Genomic DNA, 15643 nt, shown 5'->3' on the forward strand with positions numbered 1-15643 from the left:
GACCAAATAATATTGTATTTTTATTAAACTCCACTAACTTTTTGTGTATTATTTTAAAGCGTATTCTTTATAGAACAAAGTAAATTTATTTTCTATAGTATCACGGGACATGGATTATGGATCAAATCACATAACTAATCATGATTGTTGAACATAAAGGTTATAAGGAAGTGCCCCCCTCTAACCTCTTTGAATCCTACCAAACATCAATTTTGTGAGACAAACACATTGAAAAATTTCCAAAACAATACATTGTAGACCGCCTGTTTACGTATAATAGTAGGCCGGTACCCTCCCAGTCCGAGCCTGCCCTGGATCCAGTCCCGGTCGTACTGCTATTGTATTTTTTCTTTTTTTTTTCTTAACATATAATTTGAAAACATTGATTAGAATAATCGCGTTAAAATCTGAGAGCGAAGGTTGGTGCAAAATGTATTATAATATTGAAAACACGTTATCTCGTACGGTTTCAGCTCACAGTGAATCGTGTAATTAAAGATCGTTAATGTTTGTGTTGAAATCGAAATTCTTGAAACACGGAGCCATAAGATAATACCGTAGCGGAAACAACCACAACAACAATAATAATAATAATAACAGTACTATATTCGTACGCGGGAGACGCGACAGCAGTTCAGTGTTCGCACGGGGACGCGTGCATCAACACATCAGCTCTAGCTCGTACCGTCCAACAACTTTGTTATCCGCCGTCTGCGTGCAGTTGCGGCGCGGTCGTCGTGCAGTTCGTGTGTGTGCTCGCGCCCGTCGGTGTTCTCGGACTGATTTCAATCCCAAAACGGTAAGTAAACGTTCACGGCGAACAATCGCGGTTCGCAGCAGACCGACTGAAAACAACCGTATCGCAACGCGTTTTCTCGATTTCCGGGCAGGGGGACGAAACAATGATCTGGGAAACCGACCGCGGACTTTCCACGAAAATGGCGCACAAGCGACGGCCGAAAAATCGTTGTGCAGCACTATAGGTGCGTGGATTATCTCAAAATTCTACGAATGGTTCGAGGAAAAAAAACAGATAAAAAAAAAATAATATTAAATCCGACGGTTTTTTGTTGTTAAAAAGTCGCTGGTGTGCCAAATTTTTTCGTAATAGCTGTACTAGAGTGATCCGCACGGAAGCTAATAGATCCGTGAACTTGTGTTTTTCGTTTGTAGTTCAGCTTGTCAACGACATGATGGCACTACGCAAATAATATGCATACACTGTTTCATTATAATATTATATAATGATTCGAAAAAAGATTCGACCCCCAAATTTATCTCATTTTATTCGTTCCTTATCGTAATACCGTTTACTCAACAACTGTTTAGTAATATTAAGACCGTTTTGACCGAAAACTAACGTAGCCTTTATTTATGTGTTCGTAACAGCAGCATCTCATTTTTGAACTTTTTCTCATTTCTTGACGAAAATCAAACGCCACGTACTTAATCCAATTTCTCAATAGCTAAGTCTTAAACGTGCTTATATATTTAATTACGCGGTTACAATCAACGTTTGTTAATTTAGTGGTTCATTAAATTGTGATGCGTGGTTTTTATTTTGTGTGTATAAAGTTTCTTTCGAATCTGGTACACCTACGTGCAGTCTGGCCTGGCATTGCCATTTAATAATAATAATAATTTAACTGCGTTCTATTGTTTTCATAGTTTATAACTATTTATTTTATACTGCAAATGTTAGAAACGTTAATACATGAACGCATAATAAAAAATCATACAATTATTTTATTATTAAAACCATGTTGTTTGACCGGATAAGCAAACTTATGTGTATATGTATATATATATATATAGAAAGACAGAGAGGTACCTGGGCGTTTTACTACACAGAACTTGTTTAAATTGCTTTATTTCGAACTACACGATGTCAACGTTCTTTGTTATACAATATATATTTGGGTATATGAGTATATCTGTCTTTGATAAAACATGGATTGTCCATTTTAGTTGTGACCACACCCGCTATTATAAAGTAAACTAATCTTTTGTGTGAATGCAATTGACTGAATGTGGGAAGTATGAGAGACGATAAGGGAAAACAGTAATGGATTTACCATATCTTATAAATTGGTTTTAAATATGTTATCCTGTACGGTACCTATCATACCATTATAAATTATGCACACATGTACTTATGACTCATTGAATTTAAATGGGTTGTAAGGATTGAGCTTGGTACACCTGGAAGCTAGCTAATAAAAATCATACGACGATGAATCAAAAATTGTTTACATTTTTATTTTGCTTTTATCGTAGGAAATTACTTTAAAAATGTTAATTTCATATTTAGGTGCACTTGAGAATCGCTGTGTTGGAGTGACGAGCACTATTGTCCTCAATCTGCTAATTTTACTAATACTACTTTTACTATTACTACAACAACAATAACTACTACTACTATTAATATTACTACTAATACCACTATTACTACTAATACTGACACAAGTTTGCTGATATTTCGTGGATATAATGAATCAACCGTCGCAAAAATTACCGCATGTAAACGGCGAGAACGCTGTATCGGAGAATGCCAACAGAAACGGTTTCTCCTCCAAATACGGTATTAGCAACGGTCACAATGATAATGCGGTAAAAATGAAGCCCTTGAACACGTCTCCTTCAATTAAAATCCACAAGAACGAGTCATCGAACCAGCAACCGACGCAATCGTTTCAGTACCTAGAGTCGACGTCTCCACAGTCGTTCCGGACACGCTGCGACTCGATGACCGCACGTGAGGATGACGACCAAAACGAATCGAAAGTGCTGGTCATTTATACTGGGGGTACCATTGGTATGATGCGAAATGATGAAGATAGTAAGTATATAGTATTTATATCGATCGTTCAGGGGTTGGGTTATTACTTAGATACGGTGTTATAAGTTATCACCTGTGGCGCTGAAACCTATACTTATATGTATGGCGAGACACCTAATCACCCATCAACAGAAAATTTAGAAATGTTCTACTAAATGTAAACAATTTATTCTCTAAGTATTCAGTTTACTTATCAGATATTAGAAGAGTATCAGTTATAAGTTGTTTTCTTAACCCAATATTCAACATTTTCTCAAGGAATATTCTTCCATAGGCTTCAATTTTATTTTAGTGTCCCGGCCACGGAGTATACATCTCCAAAATAAAAATTTATATTTATGATGACCTTCATGTATGGACTTCGGCGCCACTGGTTATCACCAGACGATCCGAAATTCCGGCATTCAATAACCGGTTTCATTTCGTTTTAACGGTCAAACCTGTTTTACTATTGTCATTATGATATTGTACTCAGATGGAACCATACACTATAGCAGGGGCGGCCAAACGGTGGATCGCGGACGATTTCAGAGTCGATCATGTTAGAATTTATTTTTAGGCCACGTGCACAAAAATAATCGTGGTGGTCATGAACAAATTGTCGATAAATCTTACCTGTAAAGTTTTTATCTTTTATTCAGGTTTATAAAAGAAATTTCTAAGAAAGTCGATCTTCAAAGGTGAAGTATATTTTCAGTAGATCGTGGCCGAAAAAAGTTTGGCCACCTCTGCACTATAGGGAAATTGGGCAAAAGAGATTTAATCGATTTCAGACGGTTTAATGGAAAAAATATGTGGACAACGAAATGGAGTTATTTCGGAAATGATAAGATTTATATTCACTATATTCTCGGGAAACGTGATGTACGCGTAATTTTCGTATAAAAACGAATTGGTAAACCCCGTAGTTCGCAGAGGACCGAGGAGATCGATTAGCGCTTAGCAGTCCGGAGCGATGGAATGATTGGGTTTTTATTACGTTACAACACAACGTGATGCATATTACATATTGGAAACGGAACGCTACGTAATCTTGATCGCGTTTCAATTACTTACGAGTAACGAAAATTACCGATTTCTGTACGTTCAGCACGACTCGATTGATCCCGCACGCTTCGCATTCGACGATCACCGGTAATCAGTAACCAACGAGTAGATTAGATGTGCGTAGATAGTAATCGCGTAGACAATTGTGGGCGGACAATCGCGTGTGCAGATCGTGAACTCACGCGTACCTCATGCGTTCGCACCATCGTCGTCGTTGTCGTTTATAATTATTATTATTATTATTATTTTTTTTTTAATATTTCTCGGCAACCATAACAATTCGGTTGCACGACCGTTGTGCACGGGAAACTGTCCGCCATGTTCGTTCGTTGTAACGCGGTTCTCTCGTGTGCGCACGAAAAGCACAAAAGTTTCGTACGCTATCCATCAGTGCCGGATTAGGCCTTAGGGCTTCACTCATTTAAGGGGCCCTGTGAAAACGGATAACTATATTTTATTTTATTTAATAATAATAGTTGGATATTATTAAAACTGTTTATTTAGATTATTGGATAGTAATGTTAAAGATGTATGTAAAAAATATATTTGTAGGGCCCAACATTTTAATTGCCTTGGGGCCCACAAATGTTTAATCCGTCACTGATGTCCATCGCCGGGTGCCTGCTAACAGTATTTCCTTTATCGTCTTCCGCCGTCATAGGGCCTTGAACACGTACCAACGAGACCGTAACGCAGCCGATACGCACGGTGCGAACACGTGCTCGGGTTCGCGTTCGAATCGTAATCGTTACTCGTTTGTCCAACATGCGCGTGTATGCTTTCGTTGTGCGATTATTACTCAACTGTTGTGTTGCGAAACGCGTTACTGTCCCGCTAATTATAACCATTCATTGACCGCGGTGAGTGTTCAAGCGCATCCGTTTTCGACGGCGAAATCAACAGTAATTGCAACGTCGTTTGGAACGAAAGTTGCCTTTTTCACCGCGACAACGTAGCCCGTAGGCACCCCGTGCGTACATACATCTGTTACAGCGACACGCTGTACACTACGAATCGGCGACCCTCGCGGACTATTATGTCGTTACAATATACGTTCAGTGGCTGATCCAGATTAAAAAACTAGGGGGTCCTTAGCTCCTTTAAAACATTATCGAAGCAAATAAATAAATATTCAAAAATACTTTCTTAAAGTACATATTACGTTATAGTTTTTTTGTCATTTGATATTTTCTTGATTACGTTCATAATGCATTTATTTTACAAATTGATTTTTCTATTTTTTTTTTTTTTTTAGAAAATGTATCTATTAATTAATTCTTATCTATTTCTGAAGAAATTAATTGAAGGGTTGTTAAAATCAATTTAGAGGGTGCTTAGCATCCCCAAGCACTACCCTTGGTCCGCCACTGTATACATTTATGCTAAACACAATACGTTATAGTTTAACATTAATCGTTGATATTTTATAGTACACAAATACGCCATCCTATTGTTGAGATAGATAGCGGATACGTTTAATAAATAATTTGCATTCAGTTCGATGAAGACTGGTTTCCAACAATAAAATTATTTAAACGTTTTTTTCGTATTAACTGAGTTTTATAATTACATGGATAATCAGAGTTGATAAAAAATCATGGTTTTTTCTCGTATACTGGTATAAGAAAACAAATATTTGTCAACATGGTTGAGTGGAAAAAAATCTTATTAGATATACATAAGTATATATATTTATTGTCATCACAATATTCTTTTTAATTGGTATTATAAGACACTCAATGACCGATTCATAACAATAGTCGTAGCGATAATTATTCAATAAAATAAAATATAAATAATAGATACAATTAAATATTTATTGTTTATCTATCTGACTGAAGTACGCATCGATTACTAGGTGACCAGTGGTCTTCAACCTTTCATCTCGATTCGCAGTTCATATCGGCGACTGTATATTTTCATGACCCAGGTCGGACTTCATGAGCAAAAAAAAAAAAAAAATGCAATTGTAAGTACCTACGTAGAATAAAATTGGATAAATTAAAATGTTAATTCATGACATTCAGACACGAAGTATTTTTTTTAAAATCTGGACCTATATTACCCAATTATAAAGTTTATAATTAATTATATTTAATTATAAAGATTATCATTATACTGTGACATTGTATGCAGTGAAACGTATTGACGTACACCATAAACCTTACACATTTTGTCTTGTGAACATCTTAAAAGATTTCGTCAAAAAAACGCTTATGTACGTTTTATTCTCTAAGTTTAAAATTTTTTCCGTCAATAAAGGTCTCGCTAATGTTATAGACTTGTTAAATATGAGTTACAGTCGTCGATTAAATATCGAACTCATCACGCTGTCGACATAATCGATATTCCAAAACCATATAACGCTACTTGTTCCGAGTAATTTGAACTAATAAGACTAGATTCATTTATACCTATCAAAACGTGTATAAATGTTAATTCCGAATGTATCTACGTTTTGAAAAACATTACATTAAACATCAACTCGATATAACATTTGGCGAAATAAACTTGTATATTTTTAATCAATATATTCTAAATAGTTATTTAAAATGTGTGAAACAAAAAAAAAAAATTAATAATACTTACGTGTTTTCATTTCCACCTACGTGCAGTTTTATGAATGCCGTTTAATTTCCGTATATGCATACGAACCAGGTCTTCACCGAATCGGTCCGGATTTATAAAATCCCACGGATGAACTCAAAGACAACCGGTATTGTTCCTTTTACCTGCTTACCGAATAATTGTTTTTACTCCAACAGTAGAAAATATAAAAATTGTTTTCATACGAAGTATGTGTTTATAAAACGCGACTATTATCATATTGTCCCTTTATGGTTAAGTACATCATCAGCTTCCGAATTCAACGTCGTTCAGAACGTCGTAGTGCATTTTTATAAAATGACATCTGTATGTTTTTTTGGATTTTCCAGGGGGGGCTCTTATATTATTACCAATCGATTTTTATTTTTTATTTATTTTTTTTTCCTAATGCAGTGCTTGTGCCCACGTCCAGCAACGGCAACGTAACGGACTTCTTGATGGAGCACAAAATGCGTCGCGATCCCCGGCTCTACGACGCTGTGTACGCCCAGAATAAGTACGGGCAATCCATGAACTGCAGCCCGCTAGTGTTGCCGTTAGTATTACACGAGCAGTGTGTTGTCCATGAGTTTTAACATCATCGAGTGCTGATTGTAACGATTTTTCGTGCATCTTGTTACAGCTATGTCAAGGGATTCCGGCGAATCGTCTATTCGGTGTACCAGTACCCGGAGCTGTTGGACTCGAGCAACATGTGTATGCGTGACTGGCGAAGCATAGCAGAGGACATTTGGGTACGTGTTACAATATTATAATGATTCCAATCAGGAGACCTGATTTAGGCATTTTGAGGCCGCCCCAAAAAAATGTGTCATTTCCCGATGATTTTTTTGCTTTTTAATGTTATATTTTGCTTATAATCATTTTATACGATAAAAGTCTTATTCTAAAAACAAAAAAGGTTCATAAAAATCCTAATAACAGAGATCATAGGCAGTTTCTTATCTTGCCTAATGTTAAATATGACCTCGATTCCAACGTAGGTATTTAGCCGTAATCGTATTGGTGTGCAAATTGCGCAGATCCCCGTTTTTTGGTTTGAGTTCCAATGTTCGAGTTTTATTCTACCGTTGCGGATTTTACGAGTATTTTTTACTATTTACTAATTTTACTTTTTATTTCCTCGGATTGCATTCGACGTTCACGCATTTTATTACACAAACCGTTCAACAGTGACTTAAGGAACGCATCGAGTCGTTTTTCTTATACGCTTGGCGTTTACAAACCAAATCGAACGCTTTGTTTGTTTTCCATATGTGGACCGGTAAACGTAAAATATGTTCCACGATGACTTACGTTTGACACGATCACACGTGTCATACCGGTCCGCGAGATACGCACGAACCGACCCATCTTTACTGCAGTTGCTTTGTCGTTTTACAGCAAGCATACGAACTGTACGATGGCTTCGTCGTGCTGCACGGGACTGACACGTTGGCATACACCGCGTCCGCCTTATCGTTCATGTTCGAGAACCTTGGCAAGACGGTCATCATCACGGGAGCACAGGTATGAAACACGTACTGGTACCTGTTGGTTACCTGTTGGTATCTATCTATTAGTAGTACTGTTGGTAACATGTTCGTCCCGTCAACCACTCCGCGTTCGCCTTTGACCGAACGCGCACGATACGGCGGCGGACGTGTGATGTTCATCGTGATAATCGCCGCATTCTTCCAGTTGCCCGTGTTCGATTTGCGAAGCGACGGCAGTGACAATTTCGTCACCAGTCTGCTGATGGCCGGCAACTACTGCATCCCCGAGGTGACGATTCTGTTCCATAACAAGCTGTTGCGCGGCAACCGTACCGTCAAAGTCGACTGCGAGAGCTTCGCGGCATTCGACTCGCCTAACATGCCACCACTAGCAGTCGTCGGTATCGACATCAACGGTACGTACACGATTAATGTACCTGAGAAATATATAGCAACCGAAGTAGCAACGCGCGGTCGTAACTCTTCTTCTTTTCTTCTCCCTCGCCTCTCTCCAAACTATTTGTGGTCGTCGGTCACTTTTGTCCTAAGCCTCCTTCGTCTCGGTTTTCTACATTCCCTACGCACACACCAACATTAGCTTTCGTATCAATCGTATCAAACCATCTCTATCTTGGTCTTGCTCTTCCTATTTTCCCTTCAACGTTAATTTGAATAATCACTCTTACTGCTTTTGTTTCCTCTTGCCTCATGAATAACACACAAATACGTGGTTATAACTAAATCATGATTTAGAACAAAAAGTGTTTAAAACTATTTCATCTGATGTGTTCAATGTTACGTGTTAAAAATATCCTATAAATTATAAATAATAACATTGCCTGCACACATTTCTAAAACGTCGCATGTTCGCTAGACATTTTTCTTTAATATTAATTCTTTTTTTTCTTTCTTTTTTTCATTATAAAATATAAATAAAATTATTTTATGAATGACATTGTCACTGGTAGCCGTTAACTACCCAATTGACACCATCACCATTTAAATAATTTTACGTCTTTTGACTTACATTTAAAGCGCGTAAATAATTGTAATCCTATATCCGGTGTTTCATGTCATCGTCACCTGCAATCCTTGTGTCTACTGCGTTGTCATTGCATACAGTATCGTTCAGACAAATCTTCCGTCCGAGGTCGATTGAAAAGTTCACGGTTCACTTGCAACTCGACGAGAACGTCAGCTTGCTGCGCATTTTCCCGAACATAACCGCCGACACGGTACAGTATTAATTTTATTTCGTTCCAACGATTGATAAATATTATGTAATTCGCGGGGATCCCATTGTTCATGCGTATGTATGTGGTTATAGGTTCGGACATTCTTGCAACCGCCCATACGTGGAGTGGTGCTCCAGACTTACGGGGCCGGCAACTTACCGGGCAACCGGTCTGACATCATGGCCGAGCTGAAGGCGGCCACGGACCGAGGAGTCATCGTTTTCAACTGCAGCCAGTGCTTCAAGGGTTCGGTGACGGCCGTGTACCAGACGGGTCACGTAAGTGCACGCCCATATAATATATTATATGATATCATAACTTTACCAATGGAAAACAGGGTTTCCGAATGATCGAACGGACTTGTGTTTCCGTTTCATATTTCTATATCGAAGTTAATCTAGATTTTTTTACGAACACGTCTATATTATTGATTAAATATTACGATGTATTTTCGCTATAAAATTTCAACATAACTTTCGACTAGGTGTATTTAATACTAGAAAAACTCCGTCGATGGCTCTGATTACCACATTATATATTATTATGCCGATATGTTTATTACAGTTATAAAATAATTTTTGTGCGTATACACAAACAGGTGCTAAGCCAAGTCGGTGTCATTTCGGGCAACGATATCACACCCGAGGCGGCCCTAGCTAAGCTCTCATACGTATTGTCCAAGGACGACTGGGACCTCAGCACCAAGAGGATGGTAAGAATATGCGCAAACAGCACTGTCTATATGTATTATACAATAATTCGTTTGTTGAATTATACCATAAACGTGTGTGTGTCATATGTATAGATGCTTGGTGCAAACTTGAGGGGCGAAATGAGCAGTGGACCACCAAAGCCACCTCGGAAGAACCGTGCTGCGGACGAATGGGATCTGGTAGACGCCGTAGCCCGTACTTTACTGCATGTCAACGGTTCACAAGAGTTAACAGCTCTCGGGGGTATACTCTTCCCTGCTATGTTGGGCAATGCCGTTGTTCGGTCGGACTTGAATAAACTGGATGAGCTCAAAGGCTTCGTATGTATAAACTATACTTAATGAATCGATTTCCATGACTGCTTTAGTTATATTCATCGTAATATATATAATATACTATATTGTCACGTACAGTCAAAATTACTTGTATAGATTTTTTTTAAATGGTTATTTTACTACTTATACCAATAAAAAAGTTATTTGGTTAAAATATGAACTAAAAGTTCCTTATTAATTTATATATTTTTTCTCGTTATATCATATATTTCACAGTTTTCAGTATTGATAAAAATGTTTATTTTTGTCCATGATCAATGTGTCAGTGATTTTTAACTTTTTCTGAGTCATAAATCTTTTTAAAATATTTAGTATATCATCATAAATGAAAAAAAAAAAAAAGAAAAAAACCATTGGTTTTAGTTGTTCAATATTTTTACGGCAATTTGAAAGAATGTAACTATCTTTATGTAACAATTATAAATTACAGATTGTGACTAAATAGTAATTTGAAAAAATATATTATTTTCTTTTAATAAATTACTCAGACCGTTTAATGGTACCTTGAATTCCCATCTACGGGTACACGGACCACTGGTTGAGAAACCCCGCTTCTTGTACTAGTATAAAACAAATGTCATTTATTACATCATTCTTTTATGTTTTATTGCGAAATTATATATATCTATACATATATTTATTAAACAATGAATATAACGCGTCACTACAATAATATAACATTACACAACATGTATTCATATAGCCTGTTATGTTTTAAGGGTGCTGATTTTTCCGCACAAAACGCCGACGGCCGCACAGCTCTACACCTCGCGTGTGCTCTGGGCGATGTTCGTATTGTCCGATATCTATTGTTGAACGGCGCCAGCGTACACATTAAAGACCGGTAAATATATAAAAATAAACAATAATTCTAGATACTATTCGAATGCACTACCTACTGTCACTTGCCACACTATATTAAATAGTACATACCCATTGACAAAACTAGAGGCTGGGGCTAGAGTTCTAAAACTAAATTGTTTATGAGTAAAAAAAAAATAATAATAATTTTGAAGAAAATACCGTACGACTATTAATAAAAAAACTTTTTTTACAACACTATTTCAGCAAAATTATTAATATTATCGATATTTTTCATAAACCATTAAAATAATGAAGGATTGATGGTAATATATCGGAAACATATGTTTACTTATATGTTCTTATAGATAAATTTGTTTTATACGCTGAAAAAAAATGTGGTGGGTAAACATATAAAACGTTTTTGTGAGCTTTTAGAAAATAAAAAAGTAAATTTAGAGCTTCCCGAGTCCCCTAGACATGTCTTTATAATGTTTTTATGTATATATGTATGATGTAAGTATTCTTCTATATTTTACACGTGCAATTTTCTAGCTTTGACAGAACGCCGCTGATTGAGGCTGTAGAAAATGATCGAAAGGACGTGGTGGCATTGTTGCGAAGGTGTGGTGCCCATCTAAACTCACCCGCTAAACACGTAGCTCAGCAATTGTGCAAGTGAGTATAATGATTTCCATGACGATTTATTTAAGCCAAGGCTGAACTGATCTAGAATTTAATAAATTTATACCACGAACCCGTAGTTAAGACTAAATTTTTAAATAAAAACTACTGTAGTATAACAATCATATTACGGAAATAATGCTTATTAATTTTTCAACGGAAAATGTAATTGGAAAATTATTATATTATTGATCCGGATCAACTTAAAAGTACGAATTTATTAAATTTTTATAACCAAACTGTAGCTGTTTATAACATAATTTTGGTACCGATTGTCCGAATATTAGTTATCTTTATTAGTCTGGTGAATTAATTATTCACAATCGTATGGACCAATATGTATCAAATTAATAATGCTCTGACGATTTCATGACCGATAGAAGTTATTATTTATCTAATTGCAATTATTAGCAAGTAATCAATTAATTATTTTGTTTCTGGAATAGTTCCGCAGCTAAAGGAAACGTGCTTCGTCTTAAATCGTATGCATCTGCTGGGGCTGATCCGACTACAGCCAAGGACATGTATGGCAGAACACCATTGCACGCAGTACGTAGTGAATTTATTTATTTTTCTTTTTTTATTTATATATCATTATAACTACCTACCGATTGTGACTGTTTTCGCTGCACGTGAATTGCGTCTCGACAAAGTTTAATGACTACACGAATCGCGTACCAACGTAAAAAACATTATTTTTCTTTTCACTAACTTTGTTAATTCTAAAAAAATTTCAAAAATCACGTTTGATTACGTCTACGTTTCTACACGAATAAAAATTATAAAGAATACAAGTTTCCTTTCCACTTTATTTAAACTTAGGATTTATTTGTTTTAAGTTGTATTCTAATATTTTTTTATAAAATTTTGTTTATTTAATTTATTTTTTGAGGTCTATTGATATACGATGTACTTATTTTAATGTATGTATTTGTTTGAAATATTTTTAAAAATTCTATTATTTCAAATATATTAGGTTGAAAATGACAATTTGAGTTGAATTTGGAGAGAAAATGTTCTTAATACTTGTACTAGAAATAACACTAGTCCAAATACTGGTGGAAGTATTATTTTCCTTCATGTAATTTTTCACTAAATAATAGTAATGTTCGTTTATATTATTGTTTTCTGATATTTCAACTATGAAACATATATTTTGGTTTGTGTAGGAACTTACGTACCGGTATATTCTTTTTCATGTAGAAACTAACATATGTAAACGTTTATCTGTTATGCTTCGTGTGGAAAGTCACATTTTCTGTTGGAATGCCTACGAAATTCTTTTTCTGGTGTAAAACGTAATGGTAATCACATGGAAAAATAATTCACGTAGGTACAAGACCTTTGAACGATGGTAAAGATGAAAATAAATCGAAACTAATCGTAGGTTCCTTCGAATGACGTATTTTAAATCGTCCACACATTAGGACTTATCCGTTTCCCGTCAGGTTTCAGTTATTGCGTCTCAAATGCAATTTATTACAATACATTATTATTATTATTATTATTATCATCATCATCATCATATAGGCTGCGCTTACCAACCAATTGGACGTGGCCGAATACTTGCTATCGCTGCAAACGACCGTTAGCACGCTTGGACTCGCCGAGATTACGCCGCCGATTGATCTTATGGGAGCCACCCCGATAGACGTTGCCAGGGCGGCCGGACACACGTCCCTTGCTGACATGCTGCACCGGCACTTTTATGGCGACGAGCGGTTGCAAAACCACCACAAGAAGCCGGAACCACCGCAGCCGGATGATCTGTAAACAACTCGACTGCACACCACTATCACTCGATACCATCGATTATTATAAAATTAATGATATTATTATTATTATTACTATTATATTTATCAATATCAATCGTGTTCTGTATGTATTGTTATTTTATTTCATTGCATACAACGAGTGCCCACACATGTTGTTTTATACGCACGCGACTGTACAGGTCGATCGCGGCGCGACTGCGTACAGATGTCGGCCGACAACAAGATCAAACGAGATTCGAGTTGAAAGTTCTGTCGCGAGAAAATAGTAAACGCGTAGTACATGAACTAAAGAAAAAACGAACCTTGTATTCGTATTTGTTCGCCAACTACTCCGAGTCGTACTGATACATAATTACATGTATTTGTATAAAACTTTGTTATTTCAATTGTAAACATGCATGTATAAGTGCGTTAGATATGCGACTCAGCGGTACGCAATAACTATATTTAACCACGTACATTATCACAAGTTATAATGGGTTGCAATATTTTTCTTGAGACATGTGAAGTACATTACATAATGACAATTGAAATTCGGTGCAGTCATACTCGTGTGTACTCATAAGACAATCGATAATATTAATATATACAGTAAAAATAAGCTATAGATCATCATGTTTAGCATTTTAAATTAAATTAACACATAAGAAAATATTAAAAAAAATTAAGGTGAAATTAAAATAAGACTAAGGTAAGATTATATTATTCTATAGTAATTATTATTTAGCGTAAAATTAATGAAATTAGTTCAAAACATTTGTACATAGTTTTACGAGTATATTATTATTATATTAATTGTTGTCAGTTTTGCGATGGAGAAAGTGTTAAATCATCAAGAGATCTCCTTAGAATCCCATTGTGTTGGTTTATGTTTTAATGATATTCTATTTACGTGATAAATGAAAAAGGTGAAAAGTACTGGGAGTTAACAACTTTACTATAGAATTCAGAAAAAAATGCTCGATTCGTCTTGTTTATAATAATTATATGCATAGTACCAAATTAAGGGGGGGGGGGGCAATGGGGAAATTTCTCCCGGCGGCAATTTCTTAACGGTGAAAACGAAAATTTTCTAATGTATTAAAATTTTTAAGAAGAATTATTAATCATTAAAAAATGTTTATAACAAATAGTAATTATATCACTCGCCGCAGAGTTTTATTAGATGAATAAGCGTTCAGAATATGATAAGTAAGACTACCATATTGTGCTCGAACCGACGCATTTATATTTTTGTTCGTATTATTTTCGAGTGTAAATTGCAGCGTCAGGTTTACCTTCTAACAAAACAAGCAAGTGATTGGGGCGACAAATTTTCCACAATTGAAAAAAAAATAGGAAAATGTGTGTCTTTTATGACTTATCATTTAACACGTTGATTGCCGTGGCCAACGAGATAAAATATTGATATTTTATTTATTCATCTTGATTGCCATAATAGCATAATCAACGAGTATTTTATTGTTGTTTATATTAGCATTTATCAACTATTTAATTTCGGTGTTAATACCACTACCTATAAAATGAGTTATGAAAGATGTCGATAAAGTGGTGCAAAATATAAACAATTGTAAGAAGAGCGAGAAGAAAAAACGAAAGATCTTAAAAAAACAACGAAACTTGAGAATTTTTTTACTACGTTAAGGTCGAAAACAGATATAACAATTTTATTGTATTTTTATTAAATAATATAAATGGTTTAAGGAAATTTTAGTTTTTATCCGTTATCTATTATTTGAACAATTATGTTTTTTTATATAGGTAAATAAAACATTTGTTTTTAAATTTATTCACCTATCTGGTTTATTCCTCACAATATGTAATATTATCACCACAAAATAATTGTTTCAGTCAGTTAAAAATAAATTAACTTATTATTTCCAGTGACAGCTCGTTAGAGGGGATTATGAAACTGAGTCTGCCTTAAAAAAACTAAAAACTTGTAAAAATAACAATTAGTAGGAATATTTTTATAAGAATTGAAAAATATAATTTTTCATTATTTATTGACAACTTTAAAATATAAATCTGTAAATAAGTGGTTTAACTGGAAAATTATTTTCATGTCATCGAATTAGATTTAGTGTTAATAATTGATTTCCAAAACATAACTGACGAATTCGACTTTTGAG

The 15643-nt window shown here is 35.3% G+C and overlaps 1 protein-coding gene across 2 annotated transcripts; it reads left to right on the forward strand.

Moving 5' to 3' along the window:
• Window positions 1-617: 617 nt before the first annotated feature.
• On the forward strand, window positions 618-13617 carry LOC112694354 (L-asparaginase-like). Of its 2 annotated transcripts, none has more exons than XM_025569793.1 (14): window positions 618-799; window positions 2312-2839; window positions 6887-7028; window positions 7116-7227; window positions 7877-8002; window positions 8174-8384; window positions 9091-9203; window positions 9296-9481; window positions 9802-9915; window positions 10009-10236; window positions 10971-11095; window positions 11608-11730; window positions 12183-12285; window positions 13267-13617. In XM_025569793.1, exons 2-14 carry the CDS (start codon window positions 2491-2493, stop codon window positions 13507-13509), a joined length of 2175 nt encoding a protein of 724 aa, XP_025425578.1. In that variant the 5' UTR covers window positions 618-799; window positions 2312-2490; the 3' UTR covers window positions 13510-13617. The 2 variants fall into 2 exon arrangements, with proteins under 2 accessions (XP_025425578.1, XP_025425579.1); XM_025569794.1 differs by lacking the exon at window positions 618-799 and adding an exon at window positions 838-983.
• Window positions 13618-15643: the final 2026 nt, after the last annotated feature.

This window comes from Sipha flava, unplaced genomic scaffold (genome assembly GCF_003268045.1).
Source record: "Sipha flava isolate LNK unplaced genomic scaffold, YSA_version1 127_pilon_pilon, whole genome shotgun sequence".
Lineage (NCBI taxonomy): Eukaryota > Metazoa > Arthropoda > Insecta > Hemiptera > Aphididae > Sipha > Sipha flava.

Bases quoted from the DNA above. Each gene is read 5' to 3' on its own strand.
- LOC112694354 (XM_025569793.1), top strand. From the start codon at position 2,491: ATGAATCAACCGTCGCAAAAATTACCGCATGTAAACGGCGAGAACGCT. The intron at 8,385-9,090 runs GTACGTACACGA...CATTGCATACAG, and splicing joins CGTCGGTATCGACATCAACG to TATCGTTCAGACAAATCTTC. The intron at 10,237-10,970 runs GTATGTATAAAC...TTATGTTTTAAG, and splicing joins TGGATGAGCTCAAAGGCTTC to GGTGCTGATTTTTCCGCACA.